The sequence below is a fragment of the Nerophis lumbriciformis genome, linkage group LG20 (genome assembly GCF_033978685.3).
Source record: "Nerophis lumbriciformis linkage group LG20, RoL_Nlum_v2.1, whole genome shotgun sequence".
NCBI classification, from domain to species: Eukaryota; Metazoa; Chordata; class Actinopteri; order Syngnathiformes; family Syngnathidae; genus Nerophis; species Nerophis lumbriciformis.
This window is the reverse complement of record NC_084567.2, coordinates 34364174-34384363: the sequence shown is the minus strand read 5'-3', so window position 1 is coordinate 34384363 and position 20190 is coordinate 34364174. Positions and strand designations below refer to the sequence as shown.

Genomic DNA, 20190 nt, shown 5'->3' with positions numbered 1-20190 from the left:
AGCTAGAATTCACTGAAAGTCAAGTATTTCTTATATAAATATACATATATATATATATATATATATATATATATATATATATATATATATATATATATGTATATATATATATGTTAACCACGCCCCCAACCACGCCCCCCGCCCCACCCCCGACCACGCCCCCCACCTCCCGAAATCGGAGGTCTCAAGGTTGGCAAGTATGGTGATGACTGTATTATGATGATAGTATATTTGTACCATGAATTGATTAACGTGGACCCCGACTTAAACAAGTTGAAAACTTATTGGGGTGTTACCATTTAGTGGTCAATTGTACGAAATATGTACTGTACTGTGCAATCTACTAATAAAAGTTTCAATCAATCAATCAAAAACACTACCTCATTATCTACTAATCATATGTTGGTACCTGTGTTCCTTGAATAAAGAGATAGCGCGTTGAGAGTTGCAGAAGAGCTGAGGTAAAAAGCTGAGGTCTCTCCCTCAGCCTCATTTCCATCACTGCATCCTCCTTTTGATCCCCGTTGGCTTTTCCTCCTCTACTTCCACGGACTTCGCGCACCAAGGGCCAGAAAAGCAGCAACGGACAACCCGCTGAGGAACAAAGTCGCGTGTCAACAGCTTGCACAATTTTTACATGCATGTTCACGTGAGATGGTTTGTACACTGCAAAAAGTCAGTGTTCATAAACAAGGAAAAAAAATAAAAAGAATTAGGGGTATTTGATTTGAACTAAGCAAAATTATCTGCCAATAAATAGAACAAGAAAATTTGGCTTGTCAAGACTTTCCAAAACAAATGAGACCTTTTTGCTCAATATGTTGAAAAATATTCTTAAATTAAATAAATGCTAGTGCCATTATCTTGACATAATGATATGTACTAGGCATTACATTTCTTGAAACCAGCAAACTTATACTAAAAACTAATTCATTGTTCTTGATGGAAAGGCAACAAGGCAACCGCTTGTTACTCTCGGGGTCTACTAGCCGCTCAGGCAAATCATATGGTCTAAAAATGCATTTTTCCATGGATAACATGACATCATCGCGCCAAGTGCGTGCTCTTTCAGTCAATTAGTGCACATATATACAGCCCGGCCCCCGGCCAAAAATGTTTTAATTGTAATTTTGAAGAATTCATCTGAATGTGCATGAACTAATTCTGTTCAAAATTGTGAGAAATGTCACATGTGAAATGTTTAAATATTAACTGTCAGTTTACTGTACTGTGCCAACTGTACTATTATACGAGTACGTATTTTCTATTGTTTCATTGAAATTAAAACAGCAAAGTCCATTTGGCTGTCATCCGTTTTAATTATGAGACAAAATTGTGTCAAAGTCATGATTTTTTTTTTCACGCTTGAAATAAGAAATTAATACTTTAAAAAAGTAGTTTTATACTTGTGAGTGTTAATGACACAGCTTTGCAACAGTTGATATTCTAGTTTCAAGCATGTTTTACTCAATATAGGTCATCAAATCTCAGCAACAAGCTGTAATATCTTACTGAGATCATTTAGGACCAAAACACTTAAAACAAGTAAAACACTCTTAACATAAAATCTGCTTAGTGAACAGAATTATCTTATCAGACAGAAATTAAGCAAATATCACCCTTATTTGAGATATTTAATCTTACTTAGATTTCAGCTTATGCAGTGTATGTGTTTGTTTTCACATTTTGTTGGGTATACCTCCAAGACCTGTGCAAAGTTAATTGAGGAGGGCTCCCAAATTTCAAATACAGGCCATGGATTTGAATTGAATTTGAATTAATTTTGTAAACAGGTAGCATAACGGAAACTCAATGAAATTCCAGTAAATCAATTTGGTTCATTACAGAATCATCAATTCCCACATTTCTCGACCAATTCCAACAGTTCCATATTTAAAATGCTTAACTCATTCAGGACATGTTGCCCCCTCTGTATTTAGCATGCATGCTATCTTAGCATATCTTAGCTAATTTTGTGGGTGTCAACTAAAAGTCCAGGATATTGTTACTTGGCACTATCTTCTTAGCAATCTGTCAATCCTTTCTGTGAGGTAAGGTTCCCCGTGTTAGTATGCTAAGTGTTGACATTTTAGCCAGATTTGTAAATATAATACTAAAGTCCATGGAGACTTGTTATTTGGCTCTACATTCTTAGCATGTTAACTGCTCACAACGTACAGTTTTCATATTTAATCTAATTTAGACAGCTGTACTTAAAAAAACAACTTATGCTATGTATCTTAAACCAAGTAAATACGATTCAGATCATTTTTCTATGTATTCACTGCACCATGAATCTAAAATCCTCTGCAATATCAAGCAAATGAATGTACCTGCAAACAAGGCGTGGGAGGCAAATGTGTTGAGTGTAACCAGCGAGGCCGGCAAGATGGTGCCGGTGTGCCCGTCAGGGAATCCCACAAAGGCTGCCCCCCACTGGATGGAAGGGAAGGTGGGCAGGTGACCTGTTGCATGGAAGAACTGGGTGGCTGCTAGGGACCACAACACAATTGGAGTCCAGGGCACATTAAAGCCACCTGAAGGAAACATTGAAAAGAAGGATCATATTTATTTTACCTCCAGCAGTCCTAGGATTTGTGTGGCCTGAAACAACATTTTGTTTGTGACCGCAATTTGGTCTTTAATATGACTTAAGGGGCCCTCACTCTAAACCTAACGTCACCACCCCACCTGTACACACTCATATTATTATTAATATTATAAGCACATCTACTGGGAGTTAAGCCTACACCGTCTTTAAAAACTAGTGGCCTCTGTTTCTAACTTTAATTAAGGTTCCTTGAACGCACCACAATTAAATGCTATGAGATGCAAAAGGGAAACTTTAACATAACTAATAAATAGAGATGTCCGATATTATCGGACTGCCGATATTATCGGCCGATAAATGCTTTAAAATGTAATATCAGAAATTATCGGTATCGGTTTCAAAATTATCGGTATCGGTTTCAAAAGGTAAGATTTATGACTTTTTAAAACGCCGCTGAACGGAATGGTACACGGACGTAAGGAGAAGTAATAAACCTTAAAGGCACTGCCTTTGCGTGCCGGCCCAATCACATTATATCTACGGCTTTTCACACACACATAAGTGAATGCAAGGATACTTGGTCAACAGCCATACAGGTCACACTGAGGGTAGCCGTATAAACAACTTTAACACTGTTACAAATATGCGCCACACTGTGAACCCACACCAAACAAGAATGACAAACACATTTCGGGAGAACATCCGCACCGTAACACAACATAAACACAACAGAACAAATACCCAGAACCCCTTGCAGCACTAACACTTCCGGGACGCTAGAATATACACCCCCCACTACTCACCGCCCCCTCCCAACCCCATCCACCTGAACCTCCTCATGCTCTCTCTCAGGGAGAGCATGTCCCAAATTCCAAGCTGCTGTTTTGAGGCATGTTAAAAAAAATAATGCACTTTGTGACTTCAATAATAAATATGGCAGTGCCATGTTGGCATTTTTTCCCATAACTGAGTTGATTTATTTTGGAAAACCTTGTTACATTGTTTGATGCATCCAGCGGGGCATCACAACAAAATTAGGCATAATAATGTGTTAATTCCACGACTGTATATATCGGTATCGGTTGATATCGGAATCGGTAATTAAGAGTTGGACAATATCGGCATATTGGATATCGGCAAAAAAGCCATTATCGGACATCTCTACTAATGAACCATTTAGCAAAGGAGTGGGGGTAGTGTTACACATTCCTAATTTGTTTCGTACAACCCTATTATTGAACTTTGACAGCAAAATAGAGTTTAACTTAATGTTGTATTTTCCATCCATCCATCCATCCATCCATTTTCTACCGCTTATTCCCTTTGGGGTCGCGGGGGGCGCTGGAGCCTATCTCAGCTACAATCGGGCGGAAGGCGGGGTACACCCTGGACAAGTCGCCACCTCATCGCAGGGCCAACACAGATAGACAGACAACATTCACACTCACATCCACACACTAGGGCCAATTTAGTGTTGCCAATCAACTTATCCCCAGGTGCATGTCTTTGGAGGTGGGAGGAAGCCGGAGTACCCGGAGGGAACCCACGCAGTCACGGGGAGAACATGCAAACTCCACACAGAAAGATCCCGAGCCCGGGATTGAACCCAAGACTACTCAGGACCTTCGTATTGTGAGGCAGATGCACTAACCCCTCTGCCACCGTGAAGCCCTATGTTGTATTTTATGACTGATGAAAAAATAAATCGAAGTGTTTACTAAAACCCAGACCATGATCACGTGGCCCCCTAGTGGTAGTCCCTAAACAACCACATAGAGTGTACAACGGGCCGACCCAACTGATATTGACAGAAGTAGCTGGCTAAATATTTAGGCTCTCACCAGAATAGGCTCCCTGCAGGCCAGAGAGGGCTGTGGAGGAGGCGTGGATGTGCAGCAGAGCCCCCATTTCAAACAACAGCAGGAGGAAAGACAGAGCCATGCCCTCGGGGTGCAGCTGCAGCAGGCCCAGTCCAAGCAGCCCACAGAACAGAAGCAGTGGGGCAGAGTAGACGGTTCCTAGGCCGTAGGCCTCCACAGCAGGTCTGTTGTCAGCCTCACCGCCCGTGCTGGCCTCTCCATCGTCGAGCGAGCGCCGCATGCGCTGGTATATTTGTGGGATGAGGTGGTGCAGCTCCGCTTGGGGGCTGATACCGGTGCTGGCGCGGTACCGTGGAGGTGGCAGGGACAAACTTTTATCCAAACTTGCAGCCCGGGTTTTCACAAACACAGTGAGCGGATCCAGCCAAATTAGGGCCAGTCCCAGTCCCAGGAGACAAAAGGCCGCTCTGGGAAGGACGAGCTGAGCCAGTCGGATTAGTTCAGCCAGGTTCCTGAAGCTCTCCCCTGTGGAGGCGCTGACCGCCCAATGTAGGCCCAAACAAACAGACAGCAAGGGTAGAATCCAGCAAGCCGTGAATACCGTTCCACCTGACGAGTTTAGGTTCCCGTAGTGGCGGAGGCACCGTCTCAGTAGATGCATCCACACCACCAGGGAGAGGACTGAGAGGATGTAGTAAATGTTCTTCAGTTGGTTGTCCTGCACCCGGGAGAGGGACGAAAGGAAGGGTGACGGCTGACAAGCGCCCTGCTCCTCCCGACAGCCATGGAAGAAGAGGGAGAGGTAGAGGCTGCCGACAAGGAGACCTAAGGATGCTAGGATTGTGCTGCTTTCTTTCCTCACAGCGGACGGGGAGGACGCAGTTGAGAGCTGCAGCCCTGCAGGCTTCAGAAGGTCGTGGTTGGGGGGCAGAAGGAGGCCATCCCAGTTGAGACGCAGGGGAACATATAGAGCCAAAGAGAAGACCAGGAAGGTGACAACCCGGCCCTCAGCGATGACATAGCTGTCAGAAAGCAGGGAGGCACAACGAAGGAATGTGACCAAGAGAGCAGGGGCGAGGGGGTAAGGTGGGGTACTCCAGCTAGCACTCTTTGCGCTCTTAGCGCCGTTCTTAACTACAACAACAGCCGTCTTGGATTGATGGGTCCTCCACAGGAAGAGGAGCTCAGAGGTGAAAGCCGTAGCGGCCAGGCACCAGGCTAACTCCACGTAGCCCCGTAAGAACAGCTGACCGGCAGCCACGCAAACCCCAACACCCAGCGCCGCTACAACCACAGTCTGGAGTCGAAAATGATTTTCTCTGATGAGCACGAGCGACTGCTCAGACACCGTGAAGCACATTAGGCAGGCAAGTGCCAGGACGATTAAGCCAGCTGCCATTTTAAGCGGATTGAAGCGGGCCCAGGTGGCTTGGCATGTGTCCCGGACAGAGGTGAGGTAGGCCTGAATGGTGACTGCCAGCTCAGGGGAAGATGTGTGACTCTCTCTGACTAATGTCAGGAATTCCGAAGAGAGGCTTGCAAACTGATCCTTCAGGCTGGCCAGGCTCTCTGGTGGGATGTCTTTGGCCATAGCAGAGTAGACCTCTAGGAAGCGGTTCACCTTTAGGAGGAGAAATCGAGTGATATTAGATAGAAATAAAGTGAAAAGATTGACATTTTTGAAATCATGCTGAGCAACAAACCTGTTTTGCATTAATCCACAGCGCCTCCAGCTGACTGAGGCCTCCAACTGCACCATGGCCATGCATGGGAAACAAAGGTAGGAGAACCTGGCCCACACTGCTGTAAGGAATAGGCACTCCCAGCAACAAGGCCAAGGTGGGAACCAAGTCCGTCTGGGGCACTACGTCTGGTTCTCTCTACAGGTAATAAAATAACACAGGTGAAACTATGTAGGCAAATGTGACATTTTTTGTAATTATGCTGGTATGTAAATAATCCTGACATCAATACGGCGATACCTCGGTTTTTGTTAGTAATCCGTTCCCAAAGGTCTGATTGTACAGAATTTTAAGCAATTGTTTTTCATAAGAAATGCTGTAAACCTAATCTAACAAATACTAACCAGTCCCTCCAGGATTTTGCAGGCCTTTTTTGTGAATGTTGCAGCCTAAAATGTGTGAATTTGCGCCAGCTTTTTCAGAATAATTCTACAAAAAAAGGACAATTTTGAGTTTGTCTTTGTATCTTATACAGCAGATGTCTGCTTATTTCCCCCGTGCTTGTCTGGAGGGCATGTTCTGTCAACTAATAAAGCAAGCAGCTTTGCACAGTGTTTCATGTGATGCTTCATTTAAAAAGGCAATTAATTATGGAAATCAATGCTGGATTCAATCCAAGACTTTTGGTGGAAGGCACTTTTTTTTTCTTAACTGCTGGACCACCTACCAGCATCCTTTCATAGAGCATAAACAGAAATGTGCGTTCACACTGTTTCATTAATGCAGAATAGGGAAAACAAAACATAGCTACACAGAGGCATCTTCTGTTTATAATTATAGATTATTTTAGAATACTTCTTTTAAAAGTTTTCTGAAACACGATATTTTGATCCTATGTCAAAATCGTGTACACCTAAAAAAGTGCATACTAAATATACTTTTTAAATACAACACAATACATGTGCTCAGAGTTTTACACTTTTAGTCTCAAGAAGAATTTATGAAACAATATGTTCATTCATGTGGCTGTAGTTTGCAGCAATGTACAACTGCAACCTCTGTGCCACACCTCTCTGTATTTTATTCAAATGTTGCTATACAGTATTTTTGAGGGGGAGACATCCTGTATGAGAACCAACGCTTCCCATTCAACCTGATGGACCTTGAGAGGTGCTGCAAAGAGGAATGGCCGAAACTGCCCAAAGATAGGTGTGCCAATCTTGTGGCATCATATTCAAAAAAGACTTGAGGCTGTAATTGCTGCCAAAGGTCGATCAACAAAGTATTGAGCAAAGGGTCTGAACTCTTATTAGTTTTTTTATTTTAATAAATTAGCTAAAATTTCTACATTTCTGTTTTTTTTATGTCAAGATTGGGTGCTGAGTGTAGATTTATGAGAAATAAAATGAACTTTTTTGATTTTAGCAGATGGCTGCTATGAAACAAAGAGTACCCACTGTATATTTATTTACTGTTACAAGTGACCCTCTAAGGGCAGCCGTAACTGCGATGTGGCCCTCAATGAAAACGAGTTTGACACTCTTGCTGTATTAGATACCTAATCTTGTGGCTATTGAGTGTATAGACAAATGACATGAGGTCATTTTTACGGACCTGTGACGGGGGTCCTGGAAAGAGAGGGGAAGGACTATACAGGAAGATGGCGGCGTCAGTCTCCTTCTGACTTTCTCCTCCGTGATCCCCGGTGTCTGTCATCCCATGATCTCCCATCACCACCAACAGCGTGTCATTCTGTAGACGCTCGATCACAGACCTGGAGGACAAAGGAATAGGCTGAGTTTTATTGTGTCGCATTGTTGCTCTCAATAAAGTGTATGCTAAAAAAAAAAAGTGTATATGCAGCGGGTTTTTTTGTAATGCGTCTTTGTAGATAATCCCGAAAAAGGAAGAGTGCATACTAGGGATGCAACAGTTTTGTAGATACCGTGGTATTGTGGTTTCAAAGTCTTCACGATATTGCCGCGACGTGTGACAGTATCAAACAGAAAACTTGGCGAGTGTAGTTTCTTTCTGGTGCTTAAAGGGGAACATTATCACCAGACCTATGTAAGCGTCAATATATACCTTGATGTTGCAGAAAAAAGACCATATATTTTTTTAACCGATTTCCGAACTCTAAATGGGTGAATTTTGGCGAAATAAACGCCTTTCTAATATTCGCTCTCGAAGCGATGACGAGCAATCCGCAATTTTCTCAAACACCGAGTCAAATCAGCTCTGTTATTTTCTGTTTTTTCGACTGTTTTCCGTACCTTGGAGACATCATGCCTCGTCGGTGTGTTGTCGGAGGGTGTAACAACACGAACAGGGACGGATTCAAGTTGCACCAGTGGCCCAAAGATGCGAAAGTGGCAAGAAATTGGACGTTTGTTCCGCACACTTTACCGACGAAAGCTATGCTACGACAGAGATGGCAAGAATGTGTGGATATCCTACGATAAAGTCAAAGAAATCTGCCGCCAGACCCCCATTGAATCTGCCGGAGTGTGTGAGCAATTCAGGGACAAAGGACCTCGCTAGCACGGCAAGCAATGGCGGCAGTTTGTTCCCGCAGACGAGCGAGCTAAACCCCCTGGATGTCTTGGCTCACACCGTCCCGAAGATGATCAAGAGAAGAATATCGACCCGAGCTTCCCTGGCCTGCTGACATGAGGGTATGTCTCCAGAATATATTAATTGATGAAAATTGGGCTGTCTGCACTCTCAAAGTGCATGTAGTTGCCAAATGTATTTCATATGCTGTAAACCTAGTTCATAGTTGTTAGTTTCCTTTAATGCCAAACAAACACATACCAATCGTTGGTTAGAAGGCGATCGCCGAATTCGTCCTCGCTTTCTCCCGTGTCGCTGGCTGTCGTGTCGTTTTCGTCGGTTTCGCTTGCATACGGTTCAAACCGATATGGCTCAATAGCTTCAGTTTCTTCTTCAATTTTGCTTTCGCTACCTGCCTCCACACTACAACCATCCGTTTCAATACATTCGTAATCTGTTGAATCGCTTAAGCCGCTGAAATCCGAGTCTGAATCCGAGCTAATGTCGCTATAGCTTGCTGTTCTTTCCGCCAAGTTTGTTTGTGTTGGCTTCACTATGTGACGTCACAGGAAAATGGACGGGTGTATATAACGATGGTTAAAATCAGGCACTTTGAAGCTTTTTTAGGGATATTGCGTGATGGGTAACATTTTGAAAAAAACTTCGAAAAATATAATAAGCCACTGGGAACTGATTTTTAATGGTTTTAACAATTCTGAAATTGTGATAATGTTCCCCTTTAAGCGTTGTCCGGGTCGGAAATAAACTACATCTCCCAAAATCCTCTGTGCAGGTGGGGCAGTGAAACGCCGTAAGCAGGAAGTGAAGTGTTCATAGTAGATAAGGAGTTGTTTTTTGTGAGCATTTCCTTAAAATTTCATCAAATTGCGCCGATAACTGTTTGAGTTATGTTGCTAACAAACACACACACAAACCCTGACAAAAACCTAACATCTTTGGCGGAGGTAAGAAAGTCTGCATTCTGGAAACCAAAGCACGCTACTTTTGTCTCAAGCGCTTCCAGATGGTCACGTCGCACCGCACAGATAGACATTACTAGAGATGTCCGATAATCCGATATTGTCCAACTCTTAATTACCGATTCCGATATCAACCGATACAGATGTATACAGTCGTGGAATTAACACAATATTATGCCTAATTTTGTTGTGATGCTCCACTGGATGCATTAAACAATGTAACAAGGTTTTCCAAAATAAATCAACGTACTGTACGTGGGCTAATTGGAAGGTCACATGAAGTTTGGAGCTGTGTAGCAACTGACTGTGCAGAAAGTCGGCGCCCTCTTTGCATTATGCACTTCAGCCCTCTCTGTCAGTTTACGTGGCCTACCACTTAGTGTCTGAGTTGCTGTTGTTCCCAAACCCTTCCATTTTCTTATAATAAAGCCGACAGTTGACTTTAGAATATTTAGGAGCGAGAACATTTCACGACTGGATTTGTCGCACAAGTGGCATCCTATGACAGTTCCACACTAGAAATCACTGAGCTACTGAGCGCGGCCCATTCTTTCACAAATGTTTGTAGAAACAGTCTCCATGCCTAAGTGCTTGATTTTATACACCTGTGGCCGGGCCAAGTGATTAGGACACCTGATTCTCATCATTTGGATGGGTGGCCAAGTACTTTTGGCAATATAGTGTAAGTGTTCCGCTACCTTTATACAACAACAGACAACTCAAATTATCACATTAAACAATCAAAAGAGGAGTGGGGGAAAAAGGTACAAAAAAGAAACAAAACCATAACATCTTGTTTAAAAAAAGAGTTTTGGTTTGTTTTATTTTTAGACCTTCCGTCTTTATTCCCTTGATGTAGCTATACAACAATATCCGTGGGATTGTGATGTGCTTAAGAGGGGATTAATAGTGATTGCTGTGGCAGTGTTCAACCTACTAAACCTCTGCAGCCTTGGATCGCAGATGGGCCAAAATGGTATGGCGGGGCCACAAACGTCACATACGTATTTCCATGGAACATCTCCAGCTGTTTCAGAGCGCAATCACTGCAACAACTTCTATTTCCGTTCCTCAAAAGTGGTGCAATCTCGTTCAGTTGAGGAATCATTGTGATGCTCCATCCATCCATTTTCTACCGCTTATCCCTTTCTGGGTCGCGGGGGGTGTTGGAGCCTATCTATTGGCTTATAAAATATCCAACACAAACTGATCCACTTTTCTGCACAATTGCTATTATTACGCTTGTTTCTCTCCAATCTGAATTTGATTGGTGGAAAAACAAAACGTAACATTCAAAACATTTACGGATGATCCTTATTAGAGATGTCCGATAATGGCTTTTTTGCCGATATCCGATATTGTCCAACTCTTAATTACCGATTCCGATATCAACCGATACCGATATATACAGTCAATACAATACATTATTATGCCTAATTTTGTTGTGATGCCCCGCTGGAAGCATTAAACAATGTAACAAGGTGTTCCAAAATAAATCAACTCAAGTTATGGAAAAAAATGCCAACATGGCACTGCCATATTTATTATTGAAGTCATTATTTTTTTTAACATGCCTCAAAACAGCAGCTTGGAATTTGGGACATGTTCTCCCTGACAGAGCATGAGGAGGTTGAGGTGGGCGGGGTTGATGTGGGGGGTGGGGGGGGGGGGTGTAGCGGGGCGTGTATATTGTAGCATCCCGGAAGAGTTAGTGCTGCAAGGGGTTCTGGGTATTTGTTCTGTTGTGTTTATGTTGTGTTACGCTGCGGATGTTCTCCCGAAATGTGTTTGTCATTCTTGTTTGGTGTGGGTTCACAGTGTGGCGCATATTTGTAACAGTGTTAAAGTTGTTTATACGGCCACCCTCAGTGTGACCTGTATGGCTGTTGACCAAGTATGCGTAAACATTCACTTGTGTGTGTGAAAAGCCGTAGATATTATGTGACTGGGCCGGCACGCAAAGGCAGTGCCTTTAAGGTTTATTGCCTCTCTGTACTTCTCCCTATGTCCGTGTACACAGCGCTGTTTTAAAAAGTCATACATTTTACTTTTTGAAACCGATAATTTTGAAACCGATACCGATTATTTCCGACATTACATTTTAAAGTATTTATCGGCCGATAATATCGGCAGTCCGATATTATCGGACATCTCTGGAAATTACCAAAGAATAGCTTCGAGAGAATGCCCAGAGTGTGCAAAGCAATAATCAGAGCAAAGGGTGGCTATTTTGAAGAAAATATAAAACACGTTTTCAGTTATTTCACCGTTTTTTGTTAAGTACATAACTCCACATGTGTTCATTCATAGTTTTGATGCCTTCAGTGACAATCTACAATGTAAATAGTCATGAAAATAAAGAAAACGCATTGAATGAGAAGGTGTGGTCAAACTTTTGGCCTGTACTGTATACCTGCTCTAAAAAGGATCAACATTATTCAAATTAGAACTTTGCTTAGAGGTGCAGTCTATGCAGTGTCATCTCAAATTACAAGTTTTAGACCAAATAAAACGAAAAACTTTTTAAAATTATCTCTGTCATTTGTACTTATTGGTTTCCTAAAAAAATAAGGCAAAAAAATCGACTTTTTAATGAAAAAAGTCAGAAGATATTGCCCAGGCCTACTCTGTTCATCTAATTCTGCTATTAAATAAGCGCGCCCGGGTACAGAGATGCATACATGGACATGGCAATGAGTCGATGACGGCTAAATTATTACGTACATTTTTAATTACTGTTCGATTAATAGATTTATTGAGGCCTACTTGTGCAGATTCGCTTTGTCGGATCTAAAACAAAATCTTGTGACATTGAATTTCTGACACACCACAACAGGTACAAAAGCATTGGCCGCATAACGTGTCATAACAAAGCGGCTACAATAGCACTGCCCTAGGCTGGCTATTATGAGTGCATACCTGATGACACCGTCCATTTGGGTGAGTTTGTCAGCCATGGCCGGGTGGTCGGGGCCAAACCTGTGACCACAGTGGTCCACCCCAAGAAAATGAGCAATGAGGACATCCCAGTCGTCACCAACCACTGTTTAAAGCCCACACATTGACAAATGCAAGCGACACATGAACACACAAATGTGGAATTACCATCCATCTCTTGGAATGTCTTACAAATGGCCGGTTTAAAAATATACATACTGGTTGTGTAGAAATGCTGGAGGATTCCGTTGTCAACAGTGTGTAGGTCTTTGACGTTAAAAGAGGGAAAGGGCAGAGAACGGTGGAACTTCTTTGGGAAAAGACTCTCCCAAGTGTCGTCGCCCATGAACACCACTCGTTTGCCTGCAGAAGAAGACGCACAATTTTAGAACATCTTGAAGTATGCTTGTTAGACGGCTTACTTTGTATATTTACCGTCTTATCCGGGCCATAGGGCGCACCGGATTATAAGGCGCACTGCCGATGAATGGTCTATTTTTGATCTTTTTTCATATATGATGAGAGTGCGGAAATATGACCATATCACACCAATTCTCAAATCCCTTCACTGGCTTCCTGTTCCACTCAGGATTGAATACAAAGTCTGCCTACTAACTCACCAGTGCCTCCATGGTAACGCCCCCTCTACCTCAAAGAACTGCTCACCCCCAAATCCTCCACACGACACCTCCGCTCCGGACAGGCTAACCTCCTCCAACCTCCGAGAACAAAGCTACGAACAATGGAAGACCGCTCCCAGTCTGTGGAACGCTCTCCCTGACCACATGAGGGCACCACAGACTGTGGATGCTTTTAAAAAAGGCTTAAAAGCCCTTATTTTTAAAAAATACTTTTTTTAGATATACGCATACTAGTTCTAGCTATTTGGCTGTTCTAGTTTTTATTTATTTATTTTTTATTATCTTTTTATTTTAATTTAATTTTTTTAATTTAATTTAATTTTTTTATTTTTTAATACACTGTAGCACTTTGAGAATGTAAAGTGCTTTTTACAAATAAAATATATTATTATTATTATATATAAGGCACACCATATTATAGGGCGCAATAAAGGGGTCATTTTTTATTTTATTTTTTTCCAGAAGGTAAGAAAAGTTGCTTTTGCATAATATTGCGAAACAAAACGCCAGATAATATGTCTTACCTTATACACACACCATAATAATACTCGTATGATGAAGCACAGTACAACCCATCAAGCGGTGTGGCTTCATAGCTTACCAAAGTCGTACTAAAACGTTTGATTGATTTTTTTAGCGCCGTGTGTAATAATCTATATTTTTAATGGAACATGTTAAATGCTTGTGTTTACTTGAGTCATATTGCAGTCCACACATATCACTTGTGTGTGACTGCCATTATATTGCAGTCTACACGTATCTCTTATGTGTGACTGCCATCTACTGGTCACACTTATCATTACACCGTGTACCAAATAAAATTGCTTAGAGGTCGGTAAGCACAACCAGAATTATTCCGTACATTAGACACACCGGGTTATAAGGGGCACTGTCGATTTTTGAGAAAATGAAAGGATTTTAAGTGCGCCTTATAGTCCAAAAAATACGGTACATTGTGTGAGATCATCAGCGCTAAATGACGGCATTGTCTAATTTGCATGATTTAGTGTTTGTGTGGGGACGGGTAAAATGGAGCTGTTTGGTGCGACATCGTCTCGTGCTTTCAAACCTTATTTAACAGCAGAACATTAAAAAGCTCTTGACTTTCTGGGTGTTAGTTTCATTTCGTGCAGGGAAGCATCAAGGCATTATGAAACACATACCGTATTTTTCCGAGTATAAGTCGCTCCGGAGTATAAGTCGCACCGGTCGAAAATGCATAATAAAGAAGGAAAAAAAACATATATAAGTCGCATTTTGGGGGGAATTTATTTGATGAAACCCAACACCAAGAATATACATTTTAAAGGCAATTTAAAGTAAATAAAGAATAGTGAACAACAGGCTGAAAAAGTGTACGTTATATGAGGCATAAATAACCAACTGAGAACGTGTCTGGTATGTTAACGTAACATATTATGGTAAGAGTCATTCAAATAACTATAACATATAGAACATGCTATACGTTTACCAAACAATCTGTCACTCCTAATCGCTAAATCCCATGAAATCTTATACGTCTAGTCCAGGGGTCGGCAACCCGCGGCTCCGGAGCCGCATGCGGCTCTTTGATCACTCTGATGCGGCTCAGCAGCTTACTTGCTGAACCCCCCAATTTTCCCGTGAGACTTCCGGATTTCAGTGCCTCTCGCAGAAAACTCCCGGGATTAATATTCACCGATTTTCACCCTTACAGCGTGCCATGATGGTACAACATTTGGCGCTCTCTACAATCTGTATTAACAGCGTGCCAGCCCAACACTTGTTATACAATACACATCTTCTGCTTACACACGTACGTGACAGCAAGGCATACTTTGTCAACATCCACACAGGTTACACTGACGGTGACCATATAAAACAACTTTAACACTCTTACTAATAATGCGCCACACTTTGAACCAAAACCAAACAAGAATGACAAACACATTTCGGGAGAACATCTGCACCTTAACACAACATAAACACAACAGAACAAACACCCAGAATCCCATGCAGCCCTGACTCTTCCGGGCTACATTATACACCCCTGCTACCACCAAACCCCGCCCCCACTCCAACCCTGCTCCCTCACACATCAACCCCCCATATAATGTATCCCGGAAGAGTTAGGGCTGCATGGGATTCTGGGTATTTGTCCTGTTGTGTTTATGTTGTGTTACTGTGCAGATGTTCTCCCGAAATGTGTTTGTCATTCTTGTTTGGTGTGGGTTCACAGTGTGGCGCATTATTAGTAAGAGTGTTATAGTTTTTTTTTATACCGCCACCGTCAGTGTAACCTGTGTGGTTGTTGACCAAGTATGCCTTGCTGTCACCTACGTGAGCAAGCGGAAACACCATACAACGTGTGGCTGATCAGGCACGCTGGTTGTAGTGGGTGCTATATGCTGTACCATCACGGCACGCATGACGCTGACAAGCGCCATTCTTTTAAAACCCGCGTGCCGCAACAGCTTTCAAATTCCATATAAAAGGTGTGGGCAGCGTGTCTGAGACCCCTGGTTTATACATAGCACAAAGCAAAAAGAAAACTTTGTATGCAGTGATATTTCATTTAAAATTTCAAGAACATTTTGCGGCTCCCATTGTTTTCTATAATTTGCGAAACTGGTCAAAATGGCTCTTTGACTGGGAAAGGTTGCCGACCCCTGGTCTAGTCTCTTACGTGAATGAGCTAAATAATATTATTTGATATTTTACGGTAATGTGTTAATAATTTCACACATAAGTCGCTCCTGAGTATAAGTCGCACCCCCGGCCAAACTATGAAAAGAAACTGCGACTTATAGTCCGAAAATTACGGTACATGTAATTGATGAACATGCCAAATCTTTCTGAGGCGGTCAAAATGTATTTGCAGCGGGCCATGTGAGCACTCACCTACTTGACCCAGCTGGTGAATGAGGTTGTCCTCCAATATGGCACTGGAAGCAAAGTTATTACCAATGTCCACAAAGGTGGGTAACGACCCAGTGGTGAAGCCCTTGATCCTCTGCATAGTGGTGGTGGGCGGGTCGGCACGAAAGGGGTACAGGCGGCACTGGGACGGCCTGGACGAGGCCGTCTCCTCAAACACGGGCAGTTTGTTCTCAAAGGGCCGGGGCCGAGTGTTGTTGCGGTCGAACCGGGCGAAGTCTATCTTCAGGGCGTCCACGATGAGGAGGACAACCCTGCGGAAGCGCGGTTGCGTCGCGCAAAAGTCTCTGGACTCTCCCCGGGGCTCCAGTACGTCGCCGCAGGTGCTGGTCCGATTCACCTCCAGCCGGACCAGCAGGAAGCCGCCGACGAATAGGTAAAGCCCCACAAAATACACTGCACACACCCAGAGGAGCAGGGACAGGAGTGGGAGCCCTTTCATCCTAAAAAGGACAGTGAAATAAAGAATTAAGTAAAGTACTTATTTAAAACAAAACAATACTGGGGCTACTTTGATATTTGTAATTTTAGTCATATATACATACGTATACAGTCGCGATCAAAAGTTTACGTACACTTGTAAAGAACATAATGTCATGGCTGTCTTGAGTTTACAATAATTTCAACAACTCTTATTTTTTTGTGATAGACACAAAAAACATTCATGAAGTTTGGTTCTTTTATGAATTTATTATTTATTATTTACTACTGAAAATGTGACGGGTCAAAAGTATACATACAGCAATGTTAATATTTGCTTACATGTCCCTTGGCAAGTTTCGCTGCAATAAGGCGCTTTTGGTAGCCATCCACAAGCTTCTGGTTGAATTTTTGACAGCTCCTCTTGACAAAATTGGTGCAGTTCAGCTAAATTTGTTGGTTTTCTGACATGGACTTGTTTCCTCAGCATTGTCCACACGTTTAAGTCAGGACTTTGGGAAGGCCATTCTAAAACCTTAGTTCGAGCCTGATTTAGCCATTCCTTTACCACTTTTTGATGTGTGTTTGGGGTCATTGTCCTGTTGGAACACCCAACTGCGCCCAAGACCCAACCTCCGGCCTGATGATTTTAGGTTGTCCTGGAAAATTTGGAGGTAATCCTCATTTTTCAGTGTCCCATTTACTCTCTGTAAAGCACCAGTTCCATTGGCAGCAAAACAGGCCCAGAGCATAATACTACCACCACCATGCTTGACAGTAGGAATGGTGTTCCTGGGATTAAAGGCCTCACCTTTTGTCCTCCAAACATATTGCTGGATATTGTGGCCAAACAGCTACATTTTTGTTTCATCTGACCACAGAATTTTCCTCCAGAAGGTCTTATCTTTGTCCAAGTGATGTCAAATGAAACAAAAAATTGAGCTGTTTGGCCACACTACCTAGCAATATGTTTGGAGGAGAAAAGGTGAGGCCTTTAATAAGTTAAGTTAAAGTTAAAGTACTAACGATTGTCACACAAATTTGTCCTCTGCATTTGACCCATCCCCTTGATCACCCCCTGGGAGGTGAGGGGAGCAGTGGGCAGCAGCGGTGCCGCGCCCGGGAATCATTTTTGGTGATTTAACCCCCAATTCCAACCCTTGATGCTGAGTGCCAAGCAGGGAGGTAATGGGTCCCATTTTTATAGTCTTTGGTATGACGCGGCCGGGGTTCGAACTCACAACCTACCGATCTCAGGGCGGACACTCTAACCACTAGGCCACTGAGTAGGTTACAGTAGGAACACTATACCTACCGTCAAGCATGGTGGTGGTAGTATTATGCTCTGGACCTGTTTTGCTGCCAATGGAACTGATGCTTTACAGAGAGTAAATGGGACAATGAAAAAGGAGGATTACCTCCAAATTCTTCAGGACAAGCTAAAAATCATCAGCCCGGAGGTTGGGTCTTGGGCGCAGTTGGGTGTTCCAACAGGACAATGACCCCAAACACACGTCAAAAGTGATAAAGGAATGGCTAAATCAGGCTAGAATTAAGGTTTTGGAATGGCCTTCCCAAAGTCCTGACTAGGGATGTTCGATAATATCGGACTACCGATATTATCGGCCGATAAATGCTTTAAAATGTAATATCGGAAATTATCGGTATCGGTTTCAAAATGATCGGTATCGGTTTCAAATAGTAAAATTGATGACTTTTTAAAACGCCGCTGTGTACACGGACGTAGGAAGAAATACAAAGCGCCTTTGCGTGCCGCCCCAATCACATAATATCTACGGCTTTTGACACACTCACAAGTGAATGCAAGGCATACTTGGTCAACAGCCATACAGGTCACACTGAGGGGTGGCCGTATAAACAACTTTAACACTGTTACAAATATGCGCCACACTGTGAAGCCACACCAAACAAGAATGACAAACACATTTCGGGAGAAAATCTGCATCGTAACACAACAGAACAAATACCCAGAACCCCTTGCAGCACTAAGTCTTCCGGGACGCTACAATACACATCCCCCGCGACCCCCTAGCCCCCCACCCCTCAACCCCGCCCCCCGCCCACCTCAGCCTCCTCATGCTCTCTCAGGGAGAGCATGTCCCAAATTCCAAGCTGCTGTTTTGAGGCATGTTAAAAAAAATAATGCACTTTGTGACTTCAATAATAAATATGGCAGTGCCATGTTGGTATTTTTTTCCATAACTTGAGTTGAAGTTGTTCTCTTATTTTGGAAAACCTTGTTACATTGTTTATTGTATCCAGCGGGGCATAACAACAAAATTAGGCATAATAATGTGTTAATTCCACAATGTCACACCGCGAGGGAAGTCTTGTCTTGGTTTTTTCTGTCTTGTGATTTACATGTTTTATTTTGAAAAGCAACTCCTCTTGTTTCAGATCACGGGTCCTTCCTCTTGTGTCACCAGTCTGACGTCATTCCTGACCCTTGATTGTTTCCACCTGTTTCCCATTACCCTCATGTTCTTTATAAGCCCATGCCTCCCCTTGTTCTGTGCCAGATTGTCTCGAGCTTTCGTGCCTGTCTTGCGTTCCATGCTCATGTCCATGCCTATGCCTTGCCTTGTCCCACGTCTACGTCCTTGCTTCCAGAATATCCCACGCTGTAATTTTGAATTAACTTTTTTCCTCCCTCAGAGCGACTTTTGTTATTCTACCTTTTTCTACCGCAGTGGTGAGTTATAATTTTTCCTTAAAGATTTTTTTCCTCAAAGTTTTTTGAGTGATTTTTTGTTTACATTTATTAGAGTAGTTAAGTTTTATAGTCTTTATTTTCTTCCTCCTGTTGGAGCGTTTTTTGTTAAAGTTTTTTGATAACAGATACGGTGCTATTTATAATTGTCCTTATTTTTGTATTTCCTCCTTTTGGAGTGATTTTCGGTTTCTCCCTTTTGGAACATTTTGTCGATAGCTATTTTTGTCATTTCATAGTATTTGAATTTACTCGGCTCTGGAGGCTTGAAGGGTTTTTCAAAATAAAAGCTTTATTTGGAATCACATCTCTGCATCTGAGTCCCTTCCTTCGTCCAAGCCTGACACACAACTGTATATATCGGTATCGGTTGATATAGGTATCCGTAATTAAGAGTTGGACAATATCGGAATGTCGGATATCGGCAAAAAAGCCATCATCGGACATCTCTAGTCCTGACTTAAACGTGTGGACAATGCTGAAGAAACAAGTCCATGTCAGAAAACCAACACATTTAGCTGAACTGCACCAATTTTGTCAAGAGGAGTGGTCAAAAATTCAAGCAGAAGCTTGTGGGTGGCTACTAGAGATGCGCGGATAGGCAATTATTTCATCTGCAACCGCATCAGAAAGTCGTCAACCATCCGCAATCCACCCGATCTAACATTTGATCAGAACCGCATCCGCCCGCCATCCGCCCGCACCCGCCCGTTGTTATATATCTAATATAGACGATGCAAGGCATTAGTGAGGTTATAAAGCTTTTGCCTGTTAAAGAAAGGAGACTGATCCAATGCAGCACAGACATTCGCGTGCCACGCTGTCACGACCCAGACGCACACCAGTGCGCAATCATATGGGAGCCGCGCTGAGCGCACCTCCAAGCGCGTCTCGCTGCTGGCGACGGCCGGGTATGGGCCCAACGCTCCAGCGCCATCCATTTTCAGGGCTAGTTGATT

General features: G+C 42.8%; 1 protein-coding gene across 1 annotated transcript in view; it reads right to left on the bottom strand.

The window, feature by feature from the left end:
- The window catches only part of pigo (phosphatidylinositol glycan anchor biosynthesis, class O), a 29139-nt gene that overhangs the window by 7570 nt on the left and 1379 nt on the right, over nt 1-20190 (bottom strand). Inside the window, exons 2-9 of the mRNA XM_061981076.2 lie at nt 16045-16523; nt 12743-12886; nt 12506-12629; nt 7668-7827; nt 6075-6251; nt 4393-5992; nt 2334-2537; nt 410-594 (exon numbers count right to left, since the gene is read on the bottom strand). Coding sequence (XP_061837060.2) covers nt 410-594; nt 2334-2537; nt 4393-5992; nt 6075-6251; nt 7668-7827; nt 12506-12629; nt 12743-12886; nt 16045-16522 — 3072 coding nt within the window. The 5' untranslated portion in view covers nt 16523. The remainder of the gene's footprint in view (nt 1-409; nt 595-2333; nt 2538-4392; nt 5993-6074; nt 6252-7667; nt 7828-12505; nt 12630-12742; nt 12887-16044; nt 16524-20190) is intronic.